Genomic DNA, 27,921 nt, shown 5'->3' with positions numbered 1-27,921 from the left:
ACTGAAAGATTAGCCAGGATGTTTGCAATCTTTTAGACAAATAGGAAAGGAGGCGTTACTACGACAAAAGTAGAATTGATGAGACTTGCTCATTTATTGGTATTTTCTTTCCAAAACATAAATTGAATCATGGCAGATTGTGTACGGTTAAGAGTTGGTATTCCTAGGTTTAGAACCCTAGCCATGTGACCTTGGACAAGTTACTTAAAGTTCCTGAGCTTCAGTCTATTCACCTGTAAAATGGGGAGAATAAAAGAGCATTCATGACTTAGATTTGTTATGGGGATTAAAGAAAATAATGCACAGCAAGGGCTTAACAAAGGTGTGTGGTGTCAAGTAAGTGCTCAGTGTACATTTATTATCATGACATGCCTGTTTAAGCATCTTCTATTGACCTCCATTCCTACTAGACAATGTCCCAGACCCTTGCAGTTCTTTATGATCCTTTATGATCTGCCTCCTGTCCAACCTCATCTTTCTAATAGAGGTTCAAATGCCTTCAGAGTGTGGCAGATAAAAAGCAAGCTACGAGGGGCCTGGGGCAATCTGGGGTCCACGTGCCCTGTCTAAAGGGGCTCCTGCTACTTACTTCTAGTAGCCCTTTGCTTTGTGGGAAGGTGAGCCCAATGTAGTTACCTTCAAAGAGACTTTAGAAACCTGAACTTCACACGAACTCACCCAATTATGGACAACTAAATCAGTATTCTTAACAATCCTTCCAAGATTAAATAAAGCCCATCCGCAGGCTGAATGTGTTTTCAACTTGCACCCTATGCTTTGTGCCCTTCCCCAGCTTTGCAGACAGCTTACTTTTCCTTGGATAGACTTTACTCCTTAGAGCCTGAGTGCATTTAGACATGCTAGTCACTCTGCTTGGAATTGCTTTGGTTCTTTCCCTGTGTAACTGGATCGTTCTTTTAGACTTGGCTCAACCTGACTATTCTCACTAAATTCATCATTGTGAAGCCAGAGTGCCTTGTAGATCATTCTGTTCCAGTACTTAAGGCATTAATTTACTTGTTTATTCAGCAAATAATTATTCAGCACCTAAATGCATACCAACTACAACTATGATGTGAGCAGATTCCCTGCTCTCTCAGCACCTGCATTCTGGAGTTAATGTTCATCTGGTGGTCCTCCCATGAGAAGGTGTGCTCTCTTAGAGCTGGTTGTCTGGCTTCTTCAGTGATTAGCCCAGAGAGTCTAGTACCCTATATATTCATTTTCTATTGTTGCTATAACAAATTATCACAAATTTCATGGCTGAAAACAACACAAATTTATTCTCTGACAGTTCTGGAAGTTAGAAGACTGAAATGGGTCTCATTGGGCTAAAATCAAGGTATCAACAGGTGCTTTGGAGACTCTAGGGGAGAAAATGTTTCTTCGCCTTGTCCAAATTCCAGAAGCTGCCTCCATTCTTTGTTTGTGGCCCCTTCCTCCGTCTTCAAAGCCAGCAGGGGAGCAACATCAAATCTCTCTCAAACTGTAACCTCTTCTGGGGCCCACCTGGGTAATCCAGGATAATCTCTTTATTTCATGGTCAGTTGACTAGTCACCTTAATTCCCCTTGCAACCTTAATTCCCCTTTGCCATTAATTTAATTCACAGGTTCTGGGGATTAGGACATGGGTATCTTTGGGAGGGTTGTAATTCAGCCAACTATTCCCAAGAAGCAGAATGAATGAATGGATGAAAGAATGAATGAATAAACCATGAATGTATGTAAACTCTCAGAGGGTGGGAACCAGTACTGTGCAAGACACATAAAGGCAGAAATGGTAGTAAATGTCTCTGATATTAAGGGGCTCAGCTGAACTGAGGGGGTGGTAACCGGGAGTACTGCAGCTCTCTCTTCATTTCTCAGATTCAACGCCTCTGAGTCTTGCCAACTTTCCCTGACATCCCGAATTAAGATAGGACTCCTCACTGAGTGCTCCCAAAGCACCTTCCTTAGGTATAATCATCGCATTTGTGATGCTAGTTCAGTAAATGCCCTTCAGCGAGATTATACAGGTAATGAGGACAGTAAAGCATGCTAGCTTTATGTCTCCCTGTGTAGTATTGAGCAAGAGTGCCTGGCATAAGGTTAATGTTGAAATATCTGTTGAAAGAATGAATGAACAACTGATAGCTGGAAAATATGTTTATTAAAATTTCTGCACTTAAGCAGCTCTGAAAATTCTGAAACTAATTGAGCTGGTTTTCTATTAATCTAATTCTACAAGTTTTGCTCTTTGTACTTAGCTCTATGAAGGATATTAACCAGACCTCAGTTTTGCTTAGAGGAATAAGGTAACCTCTCAAAGCAAAACCAGACAGGATGGTGTAAATCGGTAACTTTTCTTAGAGACAAAAAGCTTGATATCCTTGAGCGGTTGGCTGGGAAAGGAGCCACGAAGACCTTGCACCTGCACAACAATATCCAAACTGGTTTATTTTGTCACTGAAACCAAGGACAAGTTGCACATGCTTGAGACAACACAGGACTGACAAATTGCATAGACCTTCCTCACAAGACCCCTGGCATCACTTGTTTTTCTTCTAAACTAACCCCCTTCCCCCCGCGTTTCTGTCTAGGAAAACCCCAGCTCCCATTTTCACTTTGAACTGGTTTTGGGAAGATTCCCCCCATTTCCTTGCTTGTGCACGCGCAATAAATTGCCTCACTGGGAGACGCGTTGCTCCTTTGTGGTGCCCTGTTGGGACGGCCCTTCTGTTGTACATACCCATGCTTACAGCGGCATAACCAGGTGAAGAATTAGAAGTGTGTGGAGTTCAGAGAAGTGACCTTTTGACCATGGTACCGAGTAGGAGGATTCCGTCTCGGTAAGATGATCAACTTCTCTCTCACTCCAACAACTGGGCTTTACCTCTTTCTCTCCCCTCTAGGAGAAGAGATCGGGCTGCCTCTTCTGACACAGGACTCGAATTCCAAAGCTCGCAGGGGCATTTTAAGAAGAGCTGTCTTCTCTGAGGAGCAAAGAAAGGCTCTGGAGAGAATGTTTCAGAAGCAGAAATATATCAGCAAAACAGACCGAAAGAAGCTTGCTATCACTTTGGGACTAAAGGAATCACAGGTACTAGTGAGCAGGAAGATATCTAGTGCTCCTGATTTCTGAAGGAATATACTGAAATCTGTGCATTCGACAAGTGTTTATTGTACTGGGCACTGTGCAGGTCCTTGAGATGATATTGAAATGATTTTCATAATATTATAATGGGTGGAAATATATGTTACAATTCCTATTTGGAAATAAGTTCATTTGTTGATTGGGCTAGGTTTTGCCATTGGGCTGGTTAATTCTTCCCAAATGAAGAGAGAAATGCTAAGGATATGGCACTTACATCATTAAATTGTTTGCTCTGATTTCATAGAAGCGGGCTAAATAATCCCTTACAAAAGCAGGAACCAATTTTCCTGTCTTGCTTTTAGTTTCCAATCCAAAATCAAAGCATGAATAGATGACTCATAAATACCTCTTAATGGGCTTCATTATTTTGGACTTCGGGTTTATATCAAATACAGTTAAGTAAGTTCACATTTACGAATGTTTGTTGTACAACGATGTTTCATATACGTTGAATGAGATTTTTTTGGCCTTGGGGGGGGTGCAGAATAGTCCATGTAAAGGTTGTCCTACTTACTGTAAATAATTCTGTAAACCAGTGGCATCTTCCAATTTAATTCTTAATATCACCATATGAAATAAGCACTATAATCATTCCCATGTTCTAGATAAGGAAATGTAGGAAGTGTTCATAGGCCCAGTGTCACATAGTGAAGCGCCTTTGGAGCTGGGCTCCCAGCCCATGCAGCCTGACTGTGGGGTTTATGTTCTCATCATACAGTTATGCAGGATGTTTAATCTGCAAGGGCACCTAGCCAAGGAAGCCAGTGGCTGCTGAAATGCAGCAGGTTCTTTGCTTGTGAGGCTGGTACCCATATCTGATACTTCTCATTGATGTTTTCTAATACTTTCATCTTTGCCTTGGTCTGTGCCATCACCCTGTTTCTTTGTATATTTTGTAACCTTTTATCAAAACTTCGACATTTTGATGTTTTCCTGTGTTACCACTGGAATTTTGACTCTGAGGTATCATTTCCTTAAGTTTGTATCCAACAAGTGCTATGACAGAGTTTTCCTTGATTGCCAGGGCTAACAAAAAGAAGAAAGAGGAGGAGGAAATAAAACACCTTTCCTAGGCTTTGCAGATTGACCAGTGCAAGTGCTATGCTCCAGGGCTTATCCATACAATGAGTTTAGAGAATCACTCCAGGCCAAAGCATAGGGGCCTCCTGATCCTTTCTGCCTATGTGTTTTGTGCATGTGGCCCTAGGAATTCCCCCTTTTACATAGTTCAGAATTCCCCTCTTCTCTAGGAAATGATTTCCTCATAGTCCAGGGTACTGCACTGTGTATGCTACAACCATCAATCCCTTGCGCTGGTGGATGAGTTGACTCCTGTTGCACAGCATACTACTGGAGTGTTCTCTGAGCTGCCTTCTTTGTGCAGGGCGGGTTCTGGGTTGGTGATTTCTTCAGGGACCACCAGGCAGATTGGGCCGGGCATGCAGGCTCCAAGCATGTGCATGAGACTTATTCTGCTCCCTCTGGATCTGAGTCCAGGAATCGACATGGGGAGCATGTGCCAGATCCGCTATGCATATATTTTGACATTTTTCTGAAACACAATACAATCGCATGTATAACAAGAAGTAGAATGTTACCTCCAGGTCTGAAGCCTTCTGCATCTCCCTCCCAGTCACTGCTCAGTAATTCCAAGAGCATCCACGACCCTAACTTTTAATAGTATAGATTAGTTTGCCTGTGTTTTTACTTTATGTAAACAGAAAAATTTAGTACATATTCTTTTGCAGATGGTCTCTTTTCCTTAACATTGTTTGTGGGCTTCATGTAGGTTGTGTTTGGAAATAGCTCATTCCTGCTCATTGTTATGTAGTATTCTCTTAAGTAGTATTCCACCTTGAAGTCATTCCACTGAAGATGGGTATTTGGATTATTTCCAGCTGGCTGTTATGAATAGTGCTTCTGACAATGCCCTGTATTAAATTAAATACTGAATTATATCAAGTATTCACTTATGCTAACAAGCCATCCCCTTTTTATATCATTTTTAAAATGTTTCCAGTCTCATGTGCAATGATATTTACTATTTTTTATTTAAATTTTCTTACTTACCAGAACGTTTGAGGGTCTTTTAATTGTTTTTTCTGGCCATTTGTAGTCTGCGGATTGACTTTTCCATAACTCTACTATTTTTTTTCTATCATGTCTTTTTGTTGACATGTAGCAATTATTTTGGCTGTTAAAATATTTGGGATATTAATAGCTATTAACGTTTTCCTGTAGCAGCTGTAATAAAGTTCTCTCCAAGTTGTGACTTTTTTCATATGTTTATCATATCATTAGTTGGACAAAAATTTTAATATATTATGTCACTTAAAACCTCAGTGTTTTTGTTATGCTTAAGAAAACATCTCCTCAAGACTATAAAGATAATTTCTTATATTTTCTACTAGAACTTTCATAGGTTTGCTTTTATGTTTAGCTCTTTAATCCATGTAACATTTGTTTTTGTTATTAATTGAGAGGTTGAACTTTTATTTTATTTCCCCCTAAATATATATTATACATTTGTCCCAAAATCCTTAAGAATTTTTTTTTTAACTGAGATACCATTCAGCAAAGATTGCTAGCTGTGCAGAAAAGATGAAGGGAGGAGAAAATATCAAATGTGATAAGAAAGATAAGAACCACTAATGTGACCAAATAATTTTGTGAAAATCCTTTAGAAATATTGACACTTTCTGCCAGTAAATGCCTGTTGCAGATAAATGAATGCATTAATAGAACCAATATGCTTTGGTAAGTATACATTAATTTTGTTTTTTGTATTTTTTTTGTTTTAGGAAAACCTTAAATCACAGGATTATAGCTTATATGGTGGCCTTTAGGATTTAGTGGCCATGGGTAAATTTCTTTGGTAGTCACTTTGAACATTATCAATAATTGGAAGGACCAATCTGGAAAGTCCATCAGAGATAACATTTTTCCTTCATTGAGACAATATCTGATTGATATAACTTAATAATTATCATATCTCTAGTAAAAATTTTTCCAATTTTCATTTAAAAAATACAACTCTACTAAATATTATAGTATAAGAATACAATGTGTGGGGAGTAGATGTAGCTCCAGTTGTTGGGTGCCTGTTTCCTATGTACAAGGTCCTGGGTTCGAGTTCTGGTATCTCCTAAAAACAAGCAAATGAAAAAACCAGCTGTCATTGGGGAGCTGATGTAGTTCAGTGGTTGAGTACCTGCTTATAGTTCATAATTTGCAATAGGGCTCGCTGTTTGTTGTAGAGTTCTGTGGTGTTTTTCATTTCTTTGTTCTTATCCTGCTAACATATGTACAACCCAAAATTTTGCCTTTTAACCACTTTCAAATATACAATTCAGTGCTGTTTTATATACACAGTGTTTGCTACCATCACTACCATCTATTACCAAAACATATGTACATGTATATGGTGCACGTGTATATATTTACCAATTTTGTTTATACCTTCATCAGTTGATGGACATTTGTGTTGCTTCCATCTTTTGGCATTTGTGAATGATTCCACTATGAACATCAGTGTGCAAATATCTATTTGAGTCCCTGCTTTCAATTCTTTTGGGTATATACCAAGAAGTGAGATTGCCATATCATATAGTAATTCTGTACTTAACTTTCTGAGAAACCACCAAACTGCTTTCCATAGCAGCTGCACCATTTTACATTCCCACCAAAAATGAATGAATGTTCCTATTCTTCATCCTCTCCAATATTTGTTATTTTCCATTTTTATTTTTGAATAGCAGCCATTCTAGTATCTCATTTTCATTTCGATTTGCATTTCCCTAATGGCTAATGATATTGAGCATCTTTTCATGTGCTCTTTTGCCATTTAAATATCTTCTTTGGAGAAATGTCTATTTAATTCTTCTGCCCATTTTTACCTGTTGCTTTTGTTGTTGTTGTTATTGAGTTGTAGGATTTCATTATATACTTTGGATTATAAGCCCTTATCAAATATGTGGCTTCCAAATATTTTCTCCCAGTATGTAGGTTGTCTTTTTACTTGATGAAGTTCTTTGCACAAAAGTTTTTAATTTTGATGAAGTTCCATTTAACTATTTTTTATTTTGTTCCTCAAGCCTTTGGTAGAAAGTCTAAGAAATCATTTCCTAGCACAAGGTCCTGCAGTTGCTTCCCTATGTTTTCTTCTGGTAGGTTTTACAGTTTTGATTCTTATATTTCAGCCTTTGATCCATTTTGAGTTAATTGTGGAATATAGTGTGAGTTAGGGGCCCACCCTCTTTCTTTTGACTATAGATACCATCTTTTCTCAGCACCATTTGTTGAAGAGTATTATTTCCCACTGAGTAGACTTGACACCCTTGCCAAAAATCAGTTGGCCATAGATGTAAGGGTTTGTTTCTGAACTCTCAATTCAATTTATGTTTGTCCTTATGCCAGTACCATTTGTTTGGATTACTCTAGCTTTGTGGTAAGTTTTAAATTGGGAATTATGAGTCCTCCACCTTCATTCTTCTTTTTCAAAGTGGTTTTGGCTATTCAGGTCATCTTACCCTTCCATGTAAATTTGATGATTGGTTTCTCCATTTTTGCAAAGAAGGCTTTTGGAGTTTTGATTGGAATTGCACTGAATCTGTAAATCGCATTGGATAAAATCGACATCTTAATGATATGTAGACTTCCAATCCATGAACACAGAATGTTCTTCCATTTATTTAGGTCTTTGATTTCTTTTAACAATGGTAGTTTTCCATATTCAAATCCTTTACATCCTTGGTTAAATTTATTCCTAGTTATTTGATTCTTTTAGTTGCTATTGTAAATGGATTTTTTCTTGACTTCCTTGAGATAGTTCATTACCAGCGTATAGAAACACTGCTAGTTTTTAAAAACACATAAGTTCTTTTAATTATACATTTGAAAAGTGTCACAAATCCAAAAATCAGATTCCAGTCCAGTTCAGGAAATTCTTCAAACCTGGAGGGTGGAAGCTGCTTCCCTCTTTCTCTCTCTGCCCCATGAGGGGCCCCTTGTCCATTTTGGCCTTGCAGAAAGACCCAACAGGCTTGTAGTTTTCTATGCTTCATGTTTCATAGTATTTGGTCAGAGCCTTAAAACCAGCCCACCCGTTACTCTGAAATTTCTAGGAAATAGCTGATTCAGTTAAATAATAATCCTGAGGTAGCAGGGATCTATTAAGTGGTCACTTACTTCAACCCAGAGCCTGCTATTCTGTACAAAGCTGCTGATACACATGAAGGGGGGGCACACCCACCCTGAGTCCCCAACATGTCCTGACAGGTGCAGGGGGCAGGACATGTGGCTGCATCCAGCACTCACAGAACTCTTCTAAGAACACCTTTAACCAATATTCCTGCCAACCCAGTCAGCCAGCAGGTACCTACTAAGTCACCAAATTGGTCAGCACAGGTCCTGGGCCCATTTCTAGTTCTAAAAGAGGTTACCTCTCACCTTGACCTTAGGAGAAGGAAAAGAACTAGTCTTACCTCCAGTGGATGGTCAAGGGGGCGCAGAGATGGGGCCCCATTCAGAAAGGGTCAGGGTGGCGCTGGGAAACCAGGGCTGCTCACAAACACTGAGGAACTCAGACTTGGCTGTTTACTCCTGTGTCCCTGCTGAACTGACTCAGAACTAAGCTTTCACCCTCGGCTGCAGAACAGTCAGAAGTTTCAGGCCGAGTGGACTTTCTCTGAACAAAAGGTAGATCCCAAATTCTTTGTGTCCATGAAGCAGTGAATGTTTGTTGTTGACTCTGTAGTGAGAAGGCGGGAGGGGCAGTACTAGTTTTGAGTGTTGCTCTTGTAGCTTGCCACTTGGCTGAATTTTTTTATGAGTTATAATAGCTTTGCTGTGGATTTTTCAGGGTTTTGTATACATGGGATCATATCATCCACAAATAGGGAACGTTTTACTTCTTTCTAATTTCAATGTGTTTTGTTTCTTTTTTCTTGCCTAACTTCTCTGGCTAGAACTCCAGGACAAAGTTGAAAATCAGTGATGATAGTGGGCATCTGTGTCTTGTTCCTGATCTTAGAGAAAAACAGTCTTTCACCATTAAGTATGAGATTAGCTCTGGGTATATCATATATGCCCTTTATCATTTTAAGGAAGTTGCTAGTTTTCTAGGTGTTTTTGTCAAGGAGGGGAGGTCTATTGTGCTAAATATCTTTTCTGTATCAATTGAAATGATCATGTGATTTTTGTGCCTTTGTTCTGTTAATGTGGTGTATTGCAATAACTGATTTTCTCATTTCGAACAGCCGTTACATTGCTGGGATAACACCTTCTTGATCACAGTTTATAGTTATTTTAATGTGCTGTTTCATTCAGGTTGCAAATATTTTGTGAATGATTTTACATCTATATTCATAAGAAATTTTCATTTGTAATTTCTTTTCTTGTGTTATCTTTATTTGGTTTTGGTATTAAGGTTTTTCTGTCTTATAGAATACACTAGGAGGTGTTTCTGTCTCTTTAATTTTTTTTTTTGGAAAAGTTTGATCAGGATGGGTATTTTTTTCTCCTGGAATGTTTAGTAAAATTAAGCAAGAGAGTTATCTGGTCCTGGACTTCTCTTTACAGGGAGGTTTTTGATGACTGATTCAGACTTCTTACTTTTGTTACTGTTCTGGTGCAATCTTCTATTTCTTGAGTCAGTGTAGATCGTTTGTGTGTTTCTAGAAATTTGTCCATTTTACCTAGGTTATCTAATTTTTTGGCATACCGAGTGTCCTCATACACTTTTTTAAAAAATTTCTGTGGGGTCAGTAGTAATGTACTCTCTTTCATTTCTGATTTCAGATATTTATAGTCTCTCTTTTTCTCTTTGTCAGTCTATCTGAAGGTTTGTTGATTTTATTGATCCTTTAAGAGAACCAACTTTTGGTTTTGTTGATTGTCTCTATTGTTTTTATTCTATATTTTGTTTATCTCTCTTCTGTACTTTGTTCTTATTTCCTTTCTTCTGATTGTTTGCTTTGAGTTTAGTTTGATCATCTCTTTTAAATACTTCAAGTATGAGGTTAAGTCTCTGATTTGAGACCTTTCTTTTTTTTTAATGTGAGCATTTGGAACTATAGATTTCCCTCTTAACATTGCCTTTGCTATATCCTGTAAGTTTTAAAAATGTCTTCCTGTTTTTGTTCCTGTAAGTTTTTGTATATTGTATTTTCATTTTCATTCATCTCAAGATATTTCCTAATTTCCCTTGTGATTTCTCCTTTGACCCATTGTATGTTTGTGTGTTCTCTGATTTCCACATATTTGTGACTTTTCCTGTTCTCCCTGGGTTATTTATTTCTAACTTCATTCCACTAGGTCAGGGAAGATTGTATAATTTCAACACTTTTCATATATTTAGGGGTTTGCTATTAGGTACACATATGTTTTTAATTGTTACTTCTTCTTGTTGATGGACTCCTTTATCAGTATATTGTGGCTTTATTTGTTCTTCATAGCAGTTTCTGGCTTATAGTCTATTTTATATTATATGAATATAGCTAACCCATTTCTCTTTTGGTTACTGTTTACATGGTATATTTTTCCTATCCTTTCATTTTTAGCATTGTTTCTTTGAATTTAAGGTGAGTTTCTTTTATACAGCATACAGTTGGGTCATGATTTTTTATCCATTTTGCCAATCTCTGCATTTTCACTGGAGAATTTAATCCTTTTAAGTTTAAAGTAACTACTGGTAATTCAGGACTTTCTCCTGCCATTTTGCTCTTTGGTCTTTGTAAATCATATCTTTTTTGCCCTTTAATTCATCTTTTAGTGCCTATGCTTATATTTATTTGCTTCTTTGTAGTGTGCCAGTTTTTACTCCCTTCTCATTTCCTTGTTTATATATTTTTAAGATCTTTTCTTTGTGGTTACCAGGGCTCTTGAATTCAACATTCTAAATCTATAACAATCACATTTGATTTGATGTGAACTTAACCTCAGTAGCATACAAAATCCCTGTTCCTATACCTCTTCATCCCCCATCCTTTTGTTTTACATGTTACAAATTATATTTTTAACAAATGTATGTCCAAAACCATAGATTAACTTTACTTATTATGCATTTGCATTTTAGAACCTGTAAGAAGTAAAAAGTGGAGTTATATGCCAAACAATGCAATACATTGGCAAACAGTACAATACAGTGGCATTTATAATTACCCATGTGGTTACTCTCCCCCAGAGATCTTTATGTCTTTATGCTGCTTCAGTGCTCTGTTTAGTGATCTTTCCTCTCAATCTAAAGAATTCCTGTTAGCATTGCTAGTAGGGCATGTCTAGTGGTGACAGACTCCCTCAGCCATTATGTTTTGGCTATAACATTTTCCGCCATTATTTCTTTGAGTAATCTTTCTGCTCTTTTCTCTCTTGCATCTCTTTCTGGGACACCCATAATGCCTATATTGGTATGCTTGATGGCAGTACTGCAGATCTCTTAGAGTCTGTTCACATGTTTTCATTCTTTTTTCTTTCTGCTCTTCAGCCTGAATCACTTCAATTTTCTGTCTTCAAGTTCATGGGTTCTTTAATCTGCTACCTCCAATCGGCTATGGAACCAACCCTTCTAGGGAAATTTTCATTTCAATTATTGTGGTCTTCAACTCCATTATTTCTGTTTGGTTCTTTTTTAAAATTTCTACTTCTTTTTTGATATTCTCATGTTGCTCACTCATCAGTTTCCTGATGGCTGTCGTTCTTTCTCCATGTTTTCTTTTATCTCCTTGAACATATTATCATTTTTAAAAGTCTTTTCTAGTATGTCCAAAATCTGGCCTTTCTCGTTGAAGCTTTCTATTTTATTTTATTTTTTTTAAAGATTTGTTTATTTATTTATTTCTCTCCCCCTCCCCCCCGCCCCACCCCGGTTGTCTGTTCTCTGTGTGTATTTGTTGCAGTCTTCTTCTTTGTCCGCTTCTGTTGTTGTCAGCGGCATGGGAATCTGTGTTTCTTTTTGTTGTGTCACGTCGTGTCAGCGCTCCGTGTGTGCGGTGCCATTCCCGGGCAGTTTGCACAACTTTCTTTTGCGCTGGGCGGCTCTCCTTACAGGGCGCACTCCTTGCGCGTGGGACTCCCCTACGCGGGGGACACCCCTACGTGGCAGGGCACTCCCTGCGTGCATCAGCACTGCACATGGGCCAGCTCCACACGGGTCAAGGAGGCCTGGCGTTTGAACCGCGGACCTCCCATGTGGTAGACGGACACCCTAACCACTGGGCCAAGTCCGCTGCCATCTCGATGAAGGTTTCTAAATATTTATCTTGCCCGTTGGATGGACCATCATCTCATATTTATTTGTTTGTCTTATAATCTTTGTTGCACGTTGTACATTTTCATATTTTAATATGTTAACTTTAGTATTTTGTCCCTTAGCTGTGTGTTACTTGAGTTTGTATCCAGCTACTGATAAGACAGTTTCCTTGAGGTTCAGGAGATAAAAATTAAGAAACCAATGTGAAAACCCCTTTCACAGTCTTTTAAAATTGACTCTGCTTTGGCTGTTGCTGTCTTTCAGGGTTTAGCCTTCCTGTCAAGCCCATCAGCCTGAGGTCAAAGTGATGTGCAGGGTCCTCTCAGTCTTTTTCTGAGCTTGTGTCTTGTCCTGGGTTTCTGCTTGTTTGTGACCTTAGGAACTCACCCATTCACTGTAATCCAAATGTCCCCTGTGTTCCCCATGAAGTAGATTTCACCTCCTCTCATGAGCTCCATTGTATGTCTTAAACCTGGCAATCCTTGGCCCCAGGCCACTTTATACTTATTTGTTTCTTACATTGCTTTAGCTGCCTCTAAGCTGCTTCTGCCTGCCAGACAAGTTCTGGGAAGGTGAGCCTGAGTTGAGTTTCTTGGTTTAGTCTTTCAGGCTGCCACCTGATAAACTGGCACTAATATACAGACACCCCAATATGTGCATCGGGGTTACTCTGCTCCTTCCAGAATAGGGCCAGGGACCTACAATGGGAGCACAGGATGGTTCCACACAGTGTGTGTCGGGAGCTGCTCCTACCATTTTTAAAACTGTGTTTTCTTAATTCAGCACTTGTCTAGTTACCCTGTTTTCCAGAGTTTTGAGGAAGATGGCTCTGCTAGTTTTCCCTAGTTGTTTAAAGATTCTGTGGGTGAATGTCTCCCTGGAGTATGTTACGCCACCATCTCAATTGACGAGTCATTTGTGATTGGCTTTAACGATATCAGGAAACCGATTGTGAAGTTTTCTGCTAGGTTGCAGTTGACTACACAGTGGATAAAGTGGGAGGTTAATAGTAAAGAGAAACTCAAGTGGAGTTGGGTGGATGGGAAGTATGACTCAAATTAGGAACAATCATCATATGCACTTTTTGCTTAATTGCAATGATTTATTCCTTATCAAGCCTGATTCTCCAAGGCTGATAAATTCTGGGACTGATCCAGACTTGGAAACTGTTTAAAGCCTGCAGTTTATCAAAGCATTTTAAATTGTATTCTCAATTTAGTCTCCAAAAGCTCCATATGTGGTCTGGATGTTTGTTTATAAGAGCCTCAGCACTGGAGTCGGACAGTTGTAGATTCTAGTTTCAGTGCTTCCATTTTACTAGCTGGATGACCTTGTGCTGGTTTATCTCCCTGAGCCTCAGTTTTCTCAAGTGTGAAATGAGGACTTCTTGCAGTTATTGTGAGGCTCAAATTAATAATCCATGTAGAGTGCATGGCCTGATGTCTGGCATATCATAAACACTCAGGTGCTCTTACTAGCCAATGCATTTCCTTTGAATAAATAATTTAGCACAGGCTAAATGATGTTGTAAAATATCTAGGAGAGTTAAATCTGTTTTGAAAGATGTCAGGCTTGCAGTATGTAACCAATTTAGCACAGCTGTTTTGCTTCACAAATTTCTATGACGATATTATAATCAAGTAATTTCTCAGGTATTTTTTGCAGGAATCCGTGTGAAAAGCCACAAGAGCTTTCCAGGTTGGCTCTTATAATACAGTATTTTCTAGATGGTACAGTAGAAGAAATTACAGTTTAAAATGTGGAGTGAAATAATCTGGACTAAGTGTTCATTTTGTCCAATTGTTTTATCAATAGGTGAAAATTTGGTTTCAGAACAGAAGGATGAAATGGCGAAATTCCAAAGAAAAGGAAGTGCTTTCCAACAGGTGTATCCAAGAAGCAGGCCTCCAAGAGGATTCCCTGTCAACATCTGCTCTCGGTTTTCCGTGTCCTTCAATATGGGAAGTCTCCCAACAGCACTCAAGTCCACGGTGGAGGGAGAAGTCGCCAGAATCTTCAGAAAGACTAATGCAGGAGAGTTCAGGGGCCCCAGCCTCGGAAGCCAGGTCACTGCAAGACACCTTGTATTTGTGTCCTGGAGAAGAACCTGGAGACAAGAACGCACTTACCGCAGCTGTGTGAAAGGAAGCAAGTCCTCCATGTGATTTTAAAAGGACACTTAACGAATAACATTTGGACTCTAGAGCCAGCTAGCTAAAACCTAACACCTTGGGGATGATGCATGAACTAATGCTTTAGGAAATCCTCTCCCCTCTTCACACATTTGACCCTAGGTTTAGGCTTAATTTGTAAGTGAGATAGATTTGCCCAGGAGGTGCGATGGAACTGAAAAGAGGGAGAGCAATAGTTGGCTCAGTCCCTATTCTGAGTATTATGTGTATATATGCATGTGTCTGTGTGTGTGTGTGTATATATATAAATATTCATGAAAATACCCTAGTAGAAACTAGTTCCTCTTTAAATATTACATTGATACAAATGCATCTCCTTTTATATGAAGAAAAATAAGCTATTGACTAAACGATATTAATTTTTTTAAAAAGAATGTAAAATTTGGACTTTAGCCCAAACTTTTATACCACACAGACATGTTTTTAAAAATTCTCTATTTTTTGATTTCTTTTGCTATCCAGCAGTAAATGAATTTTAATGACTCAGCTCTTCAATTCTAAACAAATGAGTCACTGTTATATACATACACTGAAAGTATATTTAAAATTAATAAATTAACAAATGAGAAGAATCTCTGAGTGTAACTATTAGTATCCTCAGTTTCCCAGGCCCTACACTTTATCAGGTCATCAGTGAGTTAAGATATCTTCTTAACTTAATGATTTAAATCTCTTCTCTGTAATGATGGGCCTGTGCTGGAGTTTGCCAAATAAAATGTCTTTAAGTGCCTGTCAGGTAAATAGAGAGCATAGCACACCTGAAGATCTTTGAGTTCAATATATTTTAAAAATACTGTGCTGGCCAAATAAAACATCTGTGCTAAGCAGTTTGTGACCTGTGGCCTAGACTAAAGAAAGCTCTAGTGTCACAGTTTATAAAATGCTCCCAGCTAAATTTCAAAACACAATACTGATGGACTCTATATTGATTTCTGTTTGTACTTCTACTTATAAATTCAATTTTTCAAGTATGTAGCATGCACTATATATATTTATTAGGTTATTTTTATATATTAACTCATACCACACAGATGTTTTATGTTTTTTGACTACCCTGAAATAGTATTATTATAAAATTACATTTCTGGTAATGTTTTGCTCAGTTAATACAGAAATTTTTACTCCAGATCCAAGAAGAAATTGTTTCACTTTGAAGGAAATGAAGCAGAAAAAGGAAGTGATGTGGTTTTGAATTAGGCTATTATTAAACTGTGGACAAGAAGCATTATTAGAAGTTCCTTATGTGGCATTTTGTTAGAAAGCTACATAGTTATAGTGGCTTCTAATTTGCTTACCTTCTTAGCTATTGACTTTGAAGGTTTAGTGTTTAGAAAAGGTAATATTTCAGAAGATAACAGTTTTAATCAATATCAGGAAATTATTTTATACAAATAGAATTTGAATTGGTATATGTTAGCCTGTGTCTTTATCACATGATCTTAAAAATCTCCAAGGCTTGTGTTGTGGGGAATTAGAGAAGGGGTCTGCTGACAACAATTTAAACTTTAAAACCTGTCTTAAGGTATGGTCTCTTTTCCTTATATGCTATTAATACCTGTTTACATTGATCAGATGCTTTCCATGCGGAAGGATTATGCTGAGCCTTTGGGGTGGATTAGCACATTTGATTGTCATGGCAACAGCCTCTAAGATGGGCATGATTGCTGTCACGGTTCCTGTTACCCGACAAGGGGACTGAGGCAGAATCTGGTTTGGGTAATTGACCAAGGTCATGAGGTTAGCAAATGGTTCTTGACTCCTTGCAGTGAAGTTTCAAATGTTGTAATGTTATGAATCATGCCGGGGGTTTACCATTGTGGAATTGAATTCACTCAACTAGGGGATATGTTGTAAGGACACGTTTTGGGGAATGTAATGAGATTTATTAAAGAATTTCAGAAGAGTGTTGTACTTTCCAAGTCTCTTTCACTTTGTGAATGGGTTTCTCTGGAGTGTTCCCTTCACTATTAGATTTTGCAGGTTAGGGAAAGTAAGGGATTGCAAAAACTTGCAGCCGTGAAGCCTGTATAGGGAATAGTTCTACCAGAGTGTTTAATAAGTGTGAATTGGAAATGTATTTTGTTTATCACTCGCTACCAAAATTTATACTTATCTATGATCAGTCTTTCTTGAAAGTAACTTAAAAATCGAGTGAGAGACACCTATGTCGAGGCCACCTGACTGCCCAGGTGTTTGAAGTGGGCTCACTGGGGCTTAAATGATCTTCCCCAAAGGTTTTACCTGGGAGGCCCTAGAAACAGCAGAGGTCATTCCACTGCCAGCGTTCTTTGCACAAGATTGACTGATATTTGAATACACACATCAATATTTTAATGGGCTTTCACTTTGGAATGTGTTATGGCCTACGGAAAGTATACTTTGGATGAATGTGTTAGTGGTATTCTGGAAACACAAACCATACACACAGTACACACACATGCCTGTTTTGCTGGCAGTTTGCCTTCACTTGACCAACTTGCTGAGGGAACTGCTGAGTCCCATTACCCTTAATGTCAAGGCAGGTCCTTTCTTAACTTTTGCTCTTCTAATCATCCTTCCACCCCTCCTCTACTTGTATATTTTTCCTACATTATCGAGATGCAGACTACTTTTTTACATGACATCACATATTATTATATTTGATGTCTGCTCTCCAGACAAGTAATGCACTAATAAGCATGAGAATCTTAGAAGCCTGGAGGCAGAAGCATTTTAAATTTTTTTAAGAAAGAAATTGTCAAACACCCTGAGCATAGGAGAAGAAATACATGCTGAGTACCATTTCCTAAGCTTTTATAAAGGTAAATATTTAGGGTTGACAGTATACAAGCAGTTTAGAGATGCTCAATGGTTCTGGAGACCATTAAGTCCAATGGCATTGACGCATAATGGGTAGCTTTATTTTCTTAGTAATAAGGTGGTTTTAATGAAGAACCTAGTTGGTTAGCCCAGTATTTCTCACACTGTAAAAATCCATACACGTGAGTAAACTTTATAACCAGTTTTGTTTTTTTTTAATGTGCTCAGATTTGGAATATACCCCGTATACTCTCCTTCAACATCCAAGAATCATCGATACACAATTGTTTTCACTTTTTAAATATCACATCATAATTAAATATGCTTGTACTAATTATCTGTGTCCTTTCTGGCTCCCCATCATCCCATTTTCTGATGTATCCCTTTAAAAGAGGCTACATATGCCTCAGTGTATTCCATACTCCAACCCTTGATGACCAATGATTTCATCAAGCTCAATTGGCCTTTACGTACAACAAAGATCATTCTACAGTTTTTTTTTTTAAATTTCTCTCCCCTTACCCCCACCCCACCCCACCCCACCCCACCCCACCCCACCCCACCCTACCCCACCCCACCCCAGTTGTCTGTTTTCTGGGTCTATTTGCTGCGTCGTCGTCTTTGTCCGCTTCTGTTGCCAGCGGCATCAGCACGGCGCATGGGCCAGCTCCACAGATCAAGGAGGCCCGGGGTTTGAACCACTGACCTCCCATGTGGTAGACGGACGCCCTAACCACTGGGCCAAGTCCGCAGCCCCATTCTACAGTTTTGATAAGACTGCTAGACCCTCTACCTGCAGTCATCTGAAATCCACAAAAACATTTTCCTCTATATATTTCAACACTTGTTGGGCATGATATGTGTCACTATCTTAGGCTACGGAGTCTAGGAGGGAAGTCTTGGTCCTTTTTTTTTTAAGGAGCTTCTAGGATAGTCTTGTGCCCAAGCAACTTCTGAAATATCCCATGCTGCCTATGAATTTGGGGCAAAAAATAGTTTTTTGTAATCTTCTGAAAACCCTCTCTTACCATTTTCAGTGAGAGGGTTTATTAAATGCTCCAGTATGCAGAAAAACACAAGCTGCTCAGTATGCTATCCCTCCTCCATTCAAGTTGCAGTGGACCCAAGAGGACCTGGAAAGAGGATAGGGGCAGTTTCCAGGAATTTCCTTTGGTTCATAGCATACTCTTTTTTTTTTTCTTTCTACCCATTCATCCTCTGATTAACCTATACCCACGGGGGTTAGCAAGAGAAAATAAAAATAATGCAAGTGAGGGAAAATCAGAATGAGTGACGTATTCTTGAATATATAGGGGGAAATTGTGGAATTAGTTTAGATCCTTGACAAACCGTTCTGAAATAGGCAACTACCCTAGCAACATAGTATTAACCCCAAAAGGTGAGTATTAACTTCCAGCAGTCAGTTGGATTCCATTGCATTATTATTATTTACAAAAGTATTACATGCTCATTATAAAGAAAAACACTTGAAAATATAAATAACAGTAAAATTCCTGTTAATTTCACCATTTAGCAATAGTCCACAGCTTTTATTCTGAAAATTTTCCATTTTTATGTGTGTTTTTTAGTTTGCTAGGCTGATTCAAGCAAATACCATGTATTGGGGTGGCTTAAACAATGGGAATTTATTAACTTATAGTTTGAGGCTGTGAAAATGTCCAAAGCAAGACATCAAGGTGATGTTTTCTTCCTGAAGACCAGCTGCCCATGTTCCTTGGCTCCTTTGCCAAATGGCAAGGCACAAGGCAGCATCTGCTGGTCTCTTCTTCTCTTCTGGGGTTTTGTTGATTCCAGCTTCTTCCTTCCATGGTTCTCTCTCTCTCTCTCTCTCTCTCTCTCTCTCTCTCTCTCTCTCTCTCTCTCTCTCTCCTCTCTCTCCTCTCTCTCTCCTCTCTCTCTCTCTCTCTTCATTCCATTTACAAAGGACTCCTGTAATAGGATTAAGACCCATCATGAATGAGGTGGGCCACACCTTAACTGAAGTAGTCTCATCCAAAGTTCCTATTCACAAATAATTTGCACCCTCAGGAATGGATGAGATTTAAGAACATGTTTTTCTGGGGGTACATACAGCTTCAAGCCACCACAGTGTGTCTATGTGTATGTGCATATGTTTAAACAAATTTGGATCATAGTGTATAGCCTGTTTATACTGCTTTTTTACACAACTTTATACAGAGAACATTTTCCCATGTTATTAAAAACTCTTTGAAAATATTTATGATGGCTGCATATGCAGGCGCTTGTAGCTCCTGCACTTCTTGAAATGGATCCAGGGCTAAGGGGCAGGTGATGGCAGGGCATGGAAAGAATGATCATGGCACTTGCACCATAGAATTTAAAAAAATAATGCTTATTATCTTTTAATTAAATTAAGTCTCATCAGACATAAGACTTAAAATGAAAATCGGGGAAGTTTGGGGTTATAATTCCAGTGACGGTGAATATCAAGGAGCATCAACCATACAAAGAGGAGGGCGTCTTCCAAAACACCACCATGAAGCTTATCAAAACATACCCCACAGTTCTACAATCTAAGGGAGTATACTCAAACTTTCTATGAACGTAGTATAATATTCTACCTCTCTTTAAATGCTCTCTACTGTCAGACTGACACTTTGGTTCAGCTATTTCAGGTACCTAGGATTATCCATGAAATAGACAGGAGTGAAGGAAACGAATGGGGATCTGGCATCTGTCACTCCTTTGAAGGCTGAGTTAATAGGGTTGATTTGCCTCTTTAGTCTAGAATCCCCCCACTCTCACAACTCTACGTATTTCATTCAAGTTTACTTAAACAACTATGGGAGAGTGTTTTGGGATCAGAGGAAAAAAGGGAGCTAGGAAATCCTTAATGCGATTTGAACCCAAAGCAGAACTATAAAGTGCTAATCAAACAGTCATGTTTCAAGCTTGATTAAAACACAGTGATAGAAATAATTCATAATGTATATCTAATTCTTTTACTATTAATTTCATTTTGACTAAATGCTGAATAACAATATTCTACAATATTGGAGCAAAAGTCTATAACAGACAAAAACAAATGATTTAGTCTCCTTGGTATTCCATGTAATGGAATTTACCTTATATTGCTTTGATTTAAACTATTGTACCAAATTAAATCATGAACTACTTGAAAGAATATTGGGACAGGGACATTTTTGAAAGGGAAAATAAAGCCTCCATTTTGGATTTCTACACTAAGAAAACACAACACTAATTTTTTAAAGCCCTCATATGGATTCCAGATGTTGACCATTTAATCCCAGAAGGTGTTTTCTTTTTATACAAATATGGTGCACATCAAAAAATTGGCATTGTTTAATTTATGGCTCACACATAAACCATTGTTTTTTGTAATGTAGTTATTTTAAGTGATTCATAAACTAAACAATGCCGATATTTAAGACATATACGATATTTGTATAATGAGGAAACACCTTTTTGCATTAAATGGTCAACATCTGGGATCCATGTGGGAACTTCTCTGAAATTTTGAATAAAGACAAATTAGCATGACGTACATGTTCTCAGAGATGCAACTAGCTGGTAATCTAAAGATCAGCTAAGCATGGTAGGCATTGTGGTTAAGAAAATGGGAATGTTGTTGATAGGAACATCCAAGAGTATTTTTACAATGTTGCTTTGAGGAAGGGGTAAATAGAGGTGGAGTGAAATGCAGTATGGCCAGTGCTGAGTCAGGGATCAAAGATCAACTCCAGTGTACTCAAACACTCTGCAAGAGTGTGAGTTATTAAAAACTTTCTGGAGGGCATATCAACAACTTGTTAAATGATAATACCCTTTGACTAGACATTTCCACTTGCTGGAATTCATCTTAAGGAAACAATCAGAAATGTATACAAAGATGTTCATCATAGTAGACTTTTGATAACAATAAGGAATGGTTTAAATCAATTTTGACAAATTCATGTCAAGAAATCCTATGCAGCCATTGAAAATAATGTTGTAAAAGAAAGATGATTTGTAAAATTGTCCATGACTCATTCTTATGGAGTAATACAGATTATAAATCAGTATAATAATAGTCTAATTGTGTACGTATAGGTCTAAGAAAAAAGAATATACACGAATGTGTTAATTGTAGCTGTGTCTGGGTAATGGGATTAAAGATGAGGTTTGCTTTATTTTCCATGTTCTCTATTTTCCAAATAATCTACTACAAACCCATATTACTGTTTAAATAAGAAAACACATGCATCTCAACTTGAATGTCTCACAGAACCCACAAATTCAAGTGAACTCTTTTCACTTCAAATCGATTTTACCAGTATTTCTTCTTCCAGTAAATAGAAAACTAGAATAACCAGTTGCGAATTCCCTCTCTCCCCTGATATATAATCAATTACCTTGTCTCATCTATACAATCCCCTAACATCTCTTCATCTCTCTAAGCTCTTTTTATCCATCTCCACATCCACAGCTGCATTTTAGACCACCATTTTCTCTTGCTTGCACTTGGTTTCCCAGAAGTCTCTTTACATTCCTTCTAGCTTCCTCCCAACCCCCTCTTCAGACTGTAGTTAGAGTGATCCTTCTAAAATGCACATCTTATTGTGCCACTCCTCTGATGAAAATCTCTCTAGGAAGATGGCGGAGTAGCAATGTAACGTGGTTAGGACTTTGGTCCAACTTCAGTTCCCACGTCGGCAGCCACAGCAATCCCTGAGTGAAGCGTTCCTAAGGTAGCTGGCCCAGATGCTGAATATCAAAATCGTCAGTGGCAGTTCCCACCAGGGCTCATCCCAGAAGATTGCCCACCGCCTCCACCTGGAGCTCAGTAATCCCATGAAAAATATTTGTTGAATTAACTTGAAATGAAAGGGAACTCGAGATTTTTTTCTTTCATTTGCCACATGCATTTGTCTTATACACAGGGCTCATGTTAAATGAAAGTAAGGTATGTGTGAGTAAGAAAAGTGGCAAGGAGAGGACCTGCTTCCATGAGCCTAGGGACGGTCATGGAAATTTCCAAAGGATGGCAGTCACGGGGTGAACTGTTTATAGTGTTACACAGTCCTGTATTTTTCTCGTGCTGTTTAACAGTGATCACAAACTCGAATTATGTAAGCCATGCTAAGCAATTAGTCTTAACATGTCTTAATCAATAATAAGGCAAATGGCTTTCTGACGAAGGTAAAGTCAAAAGAGTATTATCTGTCGTGTCGTTTTATTCTATGTGAATAAAATTGAAACTTTATATTTAAATACACATATCTTTAAAATATTATAGTGTGATAGTTTCCTTTATTTGAGGGACAAATTTCCACCAACTTGTTGATTTAAAACAACATGAATTTATTCTGTTATCGCTCTAGGTGTCAGAAGCCTGAGATCAGAATCGCTGGACCAAAACCAAGGTGTTGGCAGGGCCACGTTGCTTCTGGAGAGTCCATTTCTTGCCTCTTCCAGCTTTGGGTGGCTGCTGGCATTCCTTGGCATGTGGCCACATCACTCCAATCTCTTCCTCCATGGCCACAGTGCCTCCTCCTCTGTCTGTATTAACTCTCTCTCAAACTCCCTCTCATACATGCTATTGCATTCAGGGCCCATCTGGATAACCCAGGATAATCTCCTCATCTCAAAATCTTTGGTCAATCTGCAAAGACCCCTTTTCCCAATTAGGTAACATTTATAGTTTCCAAGGATTAGGATATGATACCTTTGGGGGTCATTTTTCAGCCTACCACAACTAGTATCTCAAAATACCCTAGTCTTTTACAGTTAATCCTTGCTTTTAAAGGGCAGTTACTCTGGGTCAAAAGTATATTTTCATATTGCAGCCCTATAAAAATATATAAATACTCTTCATGATGAAGAACTTCAAGTAAAAAAATCAGAGATAAAATCAGAAGCTCTAATACTAGTGTTTTAAATACTAAACTATTTTCTTATTTCTCTATATTTTAGTACTTTTATTTACTTTCATGCAAAAACTAGAAATTGTTGCATTGCTCACTTTACACATGGAATTAAATTTCTCCAACCTCTTTATTGCTCTTTCTTATTTTAAGTTCAATTTTTTATATTTTGTTCTATTATCCTTTCAGTTATTTTCTCTGGGTATTTTTAATCACTGCATTTCTGAAGTTTTATTTATTTTTTACCTAATTTAATGTTATTCTTTTTTTCCTGTTATGAAATATCTGTAGTAAGTATACCACATTCAATATATTTGTGCCATATTGTTTTCACCTTTATAAGATTTATCTTGATTTATCTCTGGGAATTTATATCTTGTGTTTTTTAGTTTAGCACTGGAATTTGTTGACCTTTTCTTGTGAGCACCATAACCATTTAACTTCATGGTTCATTCAAAGCTGACTGCATCTTCCTCTCCAAATGAACTCCACTTTCTATGCAGTTGGACTCAATGAATGCTCTATTTTTATTTAAAGATTTCAGCTGGGAGTAATCCTGGATACTTCTGCCCCCACGTCTTTCTACCCCATATAGCTACCACTAAGTAGTCAGCTCTACCTCCGAAGCATTTATTCATTCATCTCCATACCACATGTACTACTCTGTTCCAAGCCATCTTTTCTCTCTTGGAACAGTCTTTAACGGGTCCACTCACTGCCATTTAAGGAAGAGCCTTACTGGCAATACTCCATCCTGATCTTTCTAAAACAGGTTTCTAAATCTCAGCACTATTGGGATTTGGGGCTGGATAATTTTTTCCTTGTTGTGAGGAGCTGTCTTGTGCATTGTAGGAAGTTTAGCGGCATCCCCGGCCTCTGTTCATTATCAAATCCCCACACCCCTGTGACAACAATCAAAAATGTCTCCAGACTTTGCCACAATGTCCTCATTGGTGGTGGTGGGGGGTCGGGGGATTAGGAGGAGCAAGATTGCCCCCAGTTGAGGACCACTACCCTAAAACATGGATGTGGTATCATTTTCCTCCTAATATTTCACTGATTCTTTGTTTAATTCATTCAACAAGTATGAATTATGTAGAGCTATGTGTTAGGTTATAGGAATACAATGGTGAACAAGGCAGATAAGAACACTGCTCACAAAGATGATATTCTATTTCAGTAAACAGACAAATCTAAGTAAACAATAAATTATAAATTGCAATTAATTTTACAAAAGAAATGAAGTGGGGTGTACAAACTCTACTTTGAGTGTGGACATTTCAGGTGCATCCTGACAAATGAGCAGCTGGTCATGCAAAGAGTGGTGGGAGGAAAGTTCCAGGAGGAGGAAAGATCATGTGCACATGCTTTGAAGCAGGAAAACTTGCTGCATCTGAGGACATAGGGCAAGACCTGTATGGATAAGTTTGGTCAGCAACAGGGAAAAGTCTATAGAGTTTGGCAAGGGATGGATCATGCTAAACAGAATAAGATAGGTAAGGAGCCTGGATTTATTCTTGTGTAATAGGAAGCTATGGAATAACTTTACTATTATTTTGGGGAAAAAAACACTTCCTGCAAAGTGGGAAATGGAGTGAGAAGTGAAGGGCAAGCATGTAAAAGGAGACCAAGAAACAAAAAAAGAGGCTACTAGAGTAGATTAGATAAGAAATGATGGTGCCCTAGACAAGGTTGGTGGCATCATAGATGGAAAAACATAGACATAATTGAGATATCTCTTGAAGCTATAATGAATAGGACTTTCTGATGGATTAAAAGTGATGGATGACAGAAATGAAAAGATCAAGGAGATTCTGAGGATTTAAGGTTGAGTGATGAGATGGTAAAATCAGTTACTGAGAGGCTGCAGGTAATAGAGGACAAGTTTGGATTGGAAATTCAATTTTAGACTCATTAAGTTGGTGAGACATTCACTTGGACATTGGTTAAAATTGGTTATGGGATAGATATTGGAGATACAAATTTGGGAGTCATCAAAACATAGATGATATTTGAAACTACCGAATGGGATCATCTAAAGAAGATTATAAAAAGAAAAGAGGTGCTAGAGTGATTCTAAGGAACACCAACAGGTAGAGTTTACAAAAGAGATAGCAAAAGAGAGTGAGAAGTCACCATAGTCAGATAAGAGGAAAAGCAGGAATGTGTTGTGTCAGGGAAGCCAAGAGAGATTATTTCAAGAAGGAGAAGGTTAGCTTAGGTTGGAATTCTGCTGAGAAGTAAAATAAGGCAGAGAAAGATCATTTGGATTTGACAACAGAGAGGATGATAATGACTTTGGCAAAAAATAGCCTTAATGGGAACGGTAAGGAATGAAAACCAGACTGGAAGGGGTTGAAGGGAGAATGAAAAGTGTGAAAGAGGAAATGGTTGAATATAGAAGCTTCATAAAGCTTTACATAAAGCTTCTTAAAGAAGGTTTTCTATAAAGGGGAGTGGAGAGATTGGGTGGAAAAAGGAGGGATTTATGTAAGAAAGTGAGTGCCTTTTTAATTTGGGAGCTGCTAGAGAATATTAGGATAACAATGGAATGATTTAAAACTGAGAGGGAATAAGCAAGAGGTAGGAAAGAGAGAGAAGGAGCCAGTATGTTGAGATGGGTCCTCTTTAAGGAGAAGGAACACGTCTCCACCAGAATCATAGAGAGGAACGGTACTGGTGCAGGTCAGTATGTAAGTAGAGGGTGAGAAGGATAATCTTTTCACTTATGTGCTTCTCAGTGAAATATGAGGCCAAGTCATCAACTGAGAGAGAAGGCTGAGGAGGAGTATAAGAGGTTAGAGGAAAAAGGAGATAAAATGAAAAGGGGTGGGAAAGTAAGTCTATTAGAGAAAGAGAGTAGGATTTGTGAGTCTTACTGAGTGTCCATTTGTAGTCTGTGATGAGAATTTAAAGTAAAATAAGTAAGTTTGTATGTATGATTTTTCTCTACCAATGTTAAGATGCTAGTGCATATATGAGGAAATCAGCTATTGTAGCAACTGGGGTTTTTTTTCAGGAGAGAGGTTCAGAGGGATAAGAGGAAGGGAGCTGAGGGTGTTTGTAAACAGTGGTTATGACAGTGGACCGTAGGATGTGGGCTAGGCAAGGAAGATATGAGGCAGACAGGGGCTGGCTGTTGGTGCAAAAGCACTGGGCTCAGTGTATGGGAGGTCTTGGAGAAAGTAAAGATTTTGCACAGTGCAAATACATAAACAAAAGGTCTGGTGTTAGGAAAATGTAATATTAGAAATTAAGATATCAGAACGGATGCAGCTTCTTTGTTAATGAGATCTAAGATGGAACCATGGGGTTGGGTGGCTAATAGCATTAAGAGAAAGGTTATTGGAGATAAAGAGGTCAAGGAACCCAGAGACTGGAAGGTTCCAGGCAGAGGAAAAATCCTGTGTAAATGCTTTAAAACAGGAGAGGTTGTTATGAGGTAAGACCTATAGAGCTATTAGCATTGATTTTAGGATGAAGTCTAAATTCTTTAATAGAGCCTACATAGATCTTTGTGAAATGGTCCTTTCTTGCTTTTTTCATTTAACCTTGTCATTCCCAACCATCTCACGGCACAGACGTCTTTCATTTTATGTGCTTTCTAAGTCTATTGCTTCCAGGTCTTAGCCCAAATTTTTGCATTTTGCCTGGAACACTTTAAATCCATGGCATTTCATCTCCCATGTCCAAATAGTACACATCTTTAAAATTTCCCAGATATTGCTTTTTTCATTAATATGGCCCTGAACATAAAATTCTGGTTGAAGTCTTTCTTCTTCTTGCTGTTGGACAGACCCTGTACTTCCTCAATTGTAATTGCAAATGTGTTTCCACGATAGTCTGTATGATGGAGATGTTCTTTTACATTTGTTTAAACTTGCTTCGAGGATAGTATGTGCTATAATTTTGTAATTACATCATTTGTTCTTTGAGAAGACTATGTATCCCTAACTTGTTTGATGTAGAGCTCTATACGCTTATTCATTCATTAATTTAACAAATATCTACTAAGTGTGTACAATGTGCCAGGAACTCTTTGAGGTGCCTGGAATACATAAGTGAACAACAGAGAGACATCTATGCTCTTCTGGAGCTCACATTCTAGCGAGGGAAGACAGATAATAAACAATGAATGTAGTAAATAAGTAAATTAGGAGTGTTTTAGAAGGTGAGAAAGGATAAAGCAGAAAAATTATTATAGGATAAGAGGGATATGGTAGGCTAAGGGTGGATCTTGCAATTGTATATTTGGTGGTCATGGAAGATCTCTCTGACAAGATGACATTTGAACAAAATCTTGAAAAAAGTGAAGAAATTATTCACACAGTTGTCTAGGGAAGAGAATTTCAGGCAGAGGAAATAGTACAAAAACTCTCAGAGGGAAGGCAGAGTATAAGGATGCATATGTGGCGTCAGTTTGTGAGGTTTGTTCAAAGGACAGCAAAGAGGAAGTATGACTGGGAGGGGTGTGAACAAGAAAGAGGGTTGTAAGAGATGAGGTGTTTGGATTTTACTTTGAATGAGAGGGGAAGAAGAGAAGTAACATGATTTACATTTTCAAAGAGTCACTGAGACTACTCTATTGAGAATAGTCTGAAAGAGAAAAGATGGAAGCAGGAAGACCAGTTAGAAGAGTGTAA

The 27,921-nt window shown here is 38.2% G+C and overlaps 1 protein-coding gene across 1 annotated transcript in view; it reads left to right on the top strand.

Annotated features, from left to right (window-relative positions):
* Positions 1–16,484, top strand: part of DBX2 (developing brain homeobox 2) — a 44,919-nt gene extending 28,435 nt beyond the window's left edge. The window contains exons 3-4 of the mRNA XM_004447894.3: positions 2,893–3,080; positions 14,197–16,484. Of these exons, the coding sequence (XP_004447951.2) occupies positions 2,893–3,080; positions 14,197–14,523 (515 nt within the window). The 3' untranslated portion in view covers positions 14,524–16,484. The remainder of the gene's footprint in view (positions 1–2,892; positions 3,081–14,196) is intronic.
* The last annotated feature ends 11,437 nt before the right edge of the window (positions 16,485–27,921 follow it).

The sequence above is a fragment of the Dasypus novemcinctus genome, chromosome 12 (assembly GCF_030445035.2).
Source record: "Dasypus novemcinctus isolate mDasNov1 chromosome 12, mDasNov1.1.hap2, whole genome shotgun sequence".
In the NCBI taxonomy this organism is placed as follows: Eukaryota; Metazoa; Chordata; class Mammalia; order Cingulata; family Dasypodidae; genus Dasypus; species Dasypus novemcinctus.
This window is presented reverse-complemented; position numbering and strand designations above follow the sequence as displayed.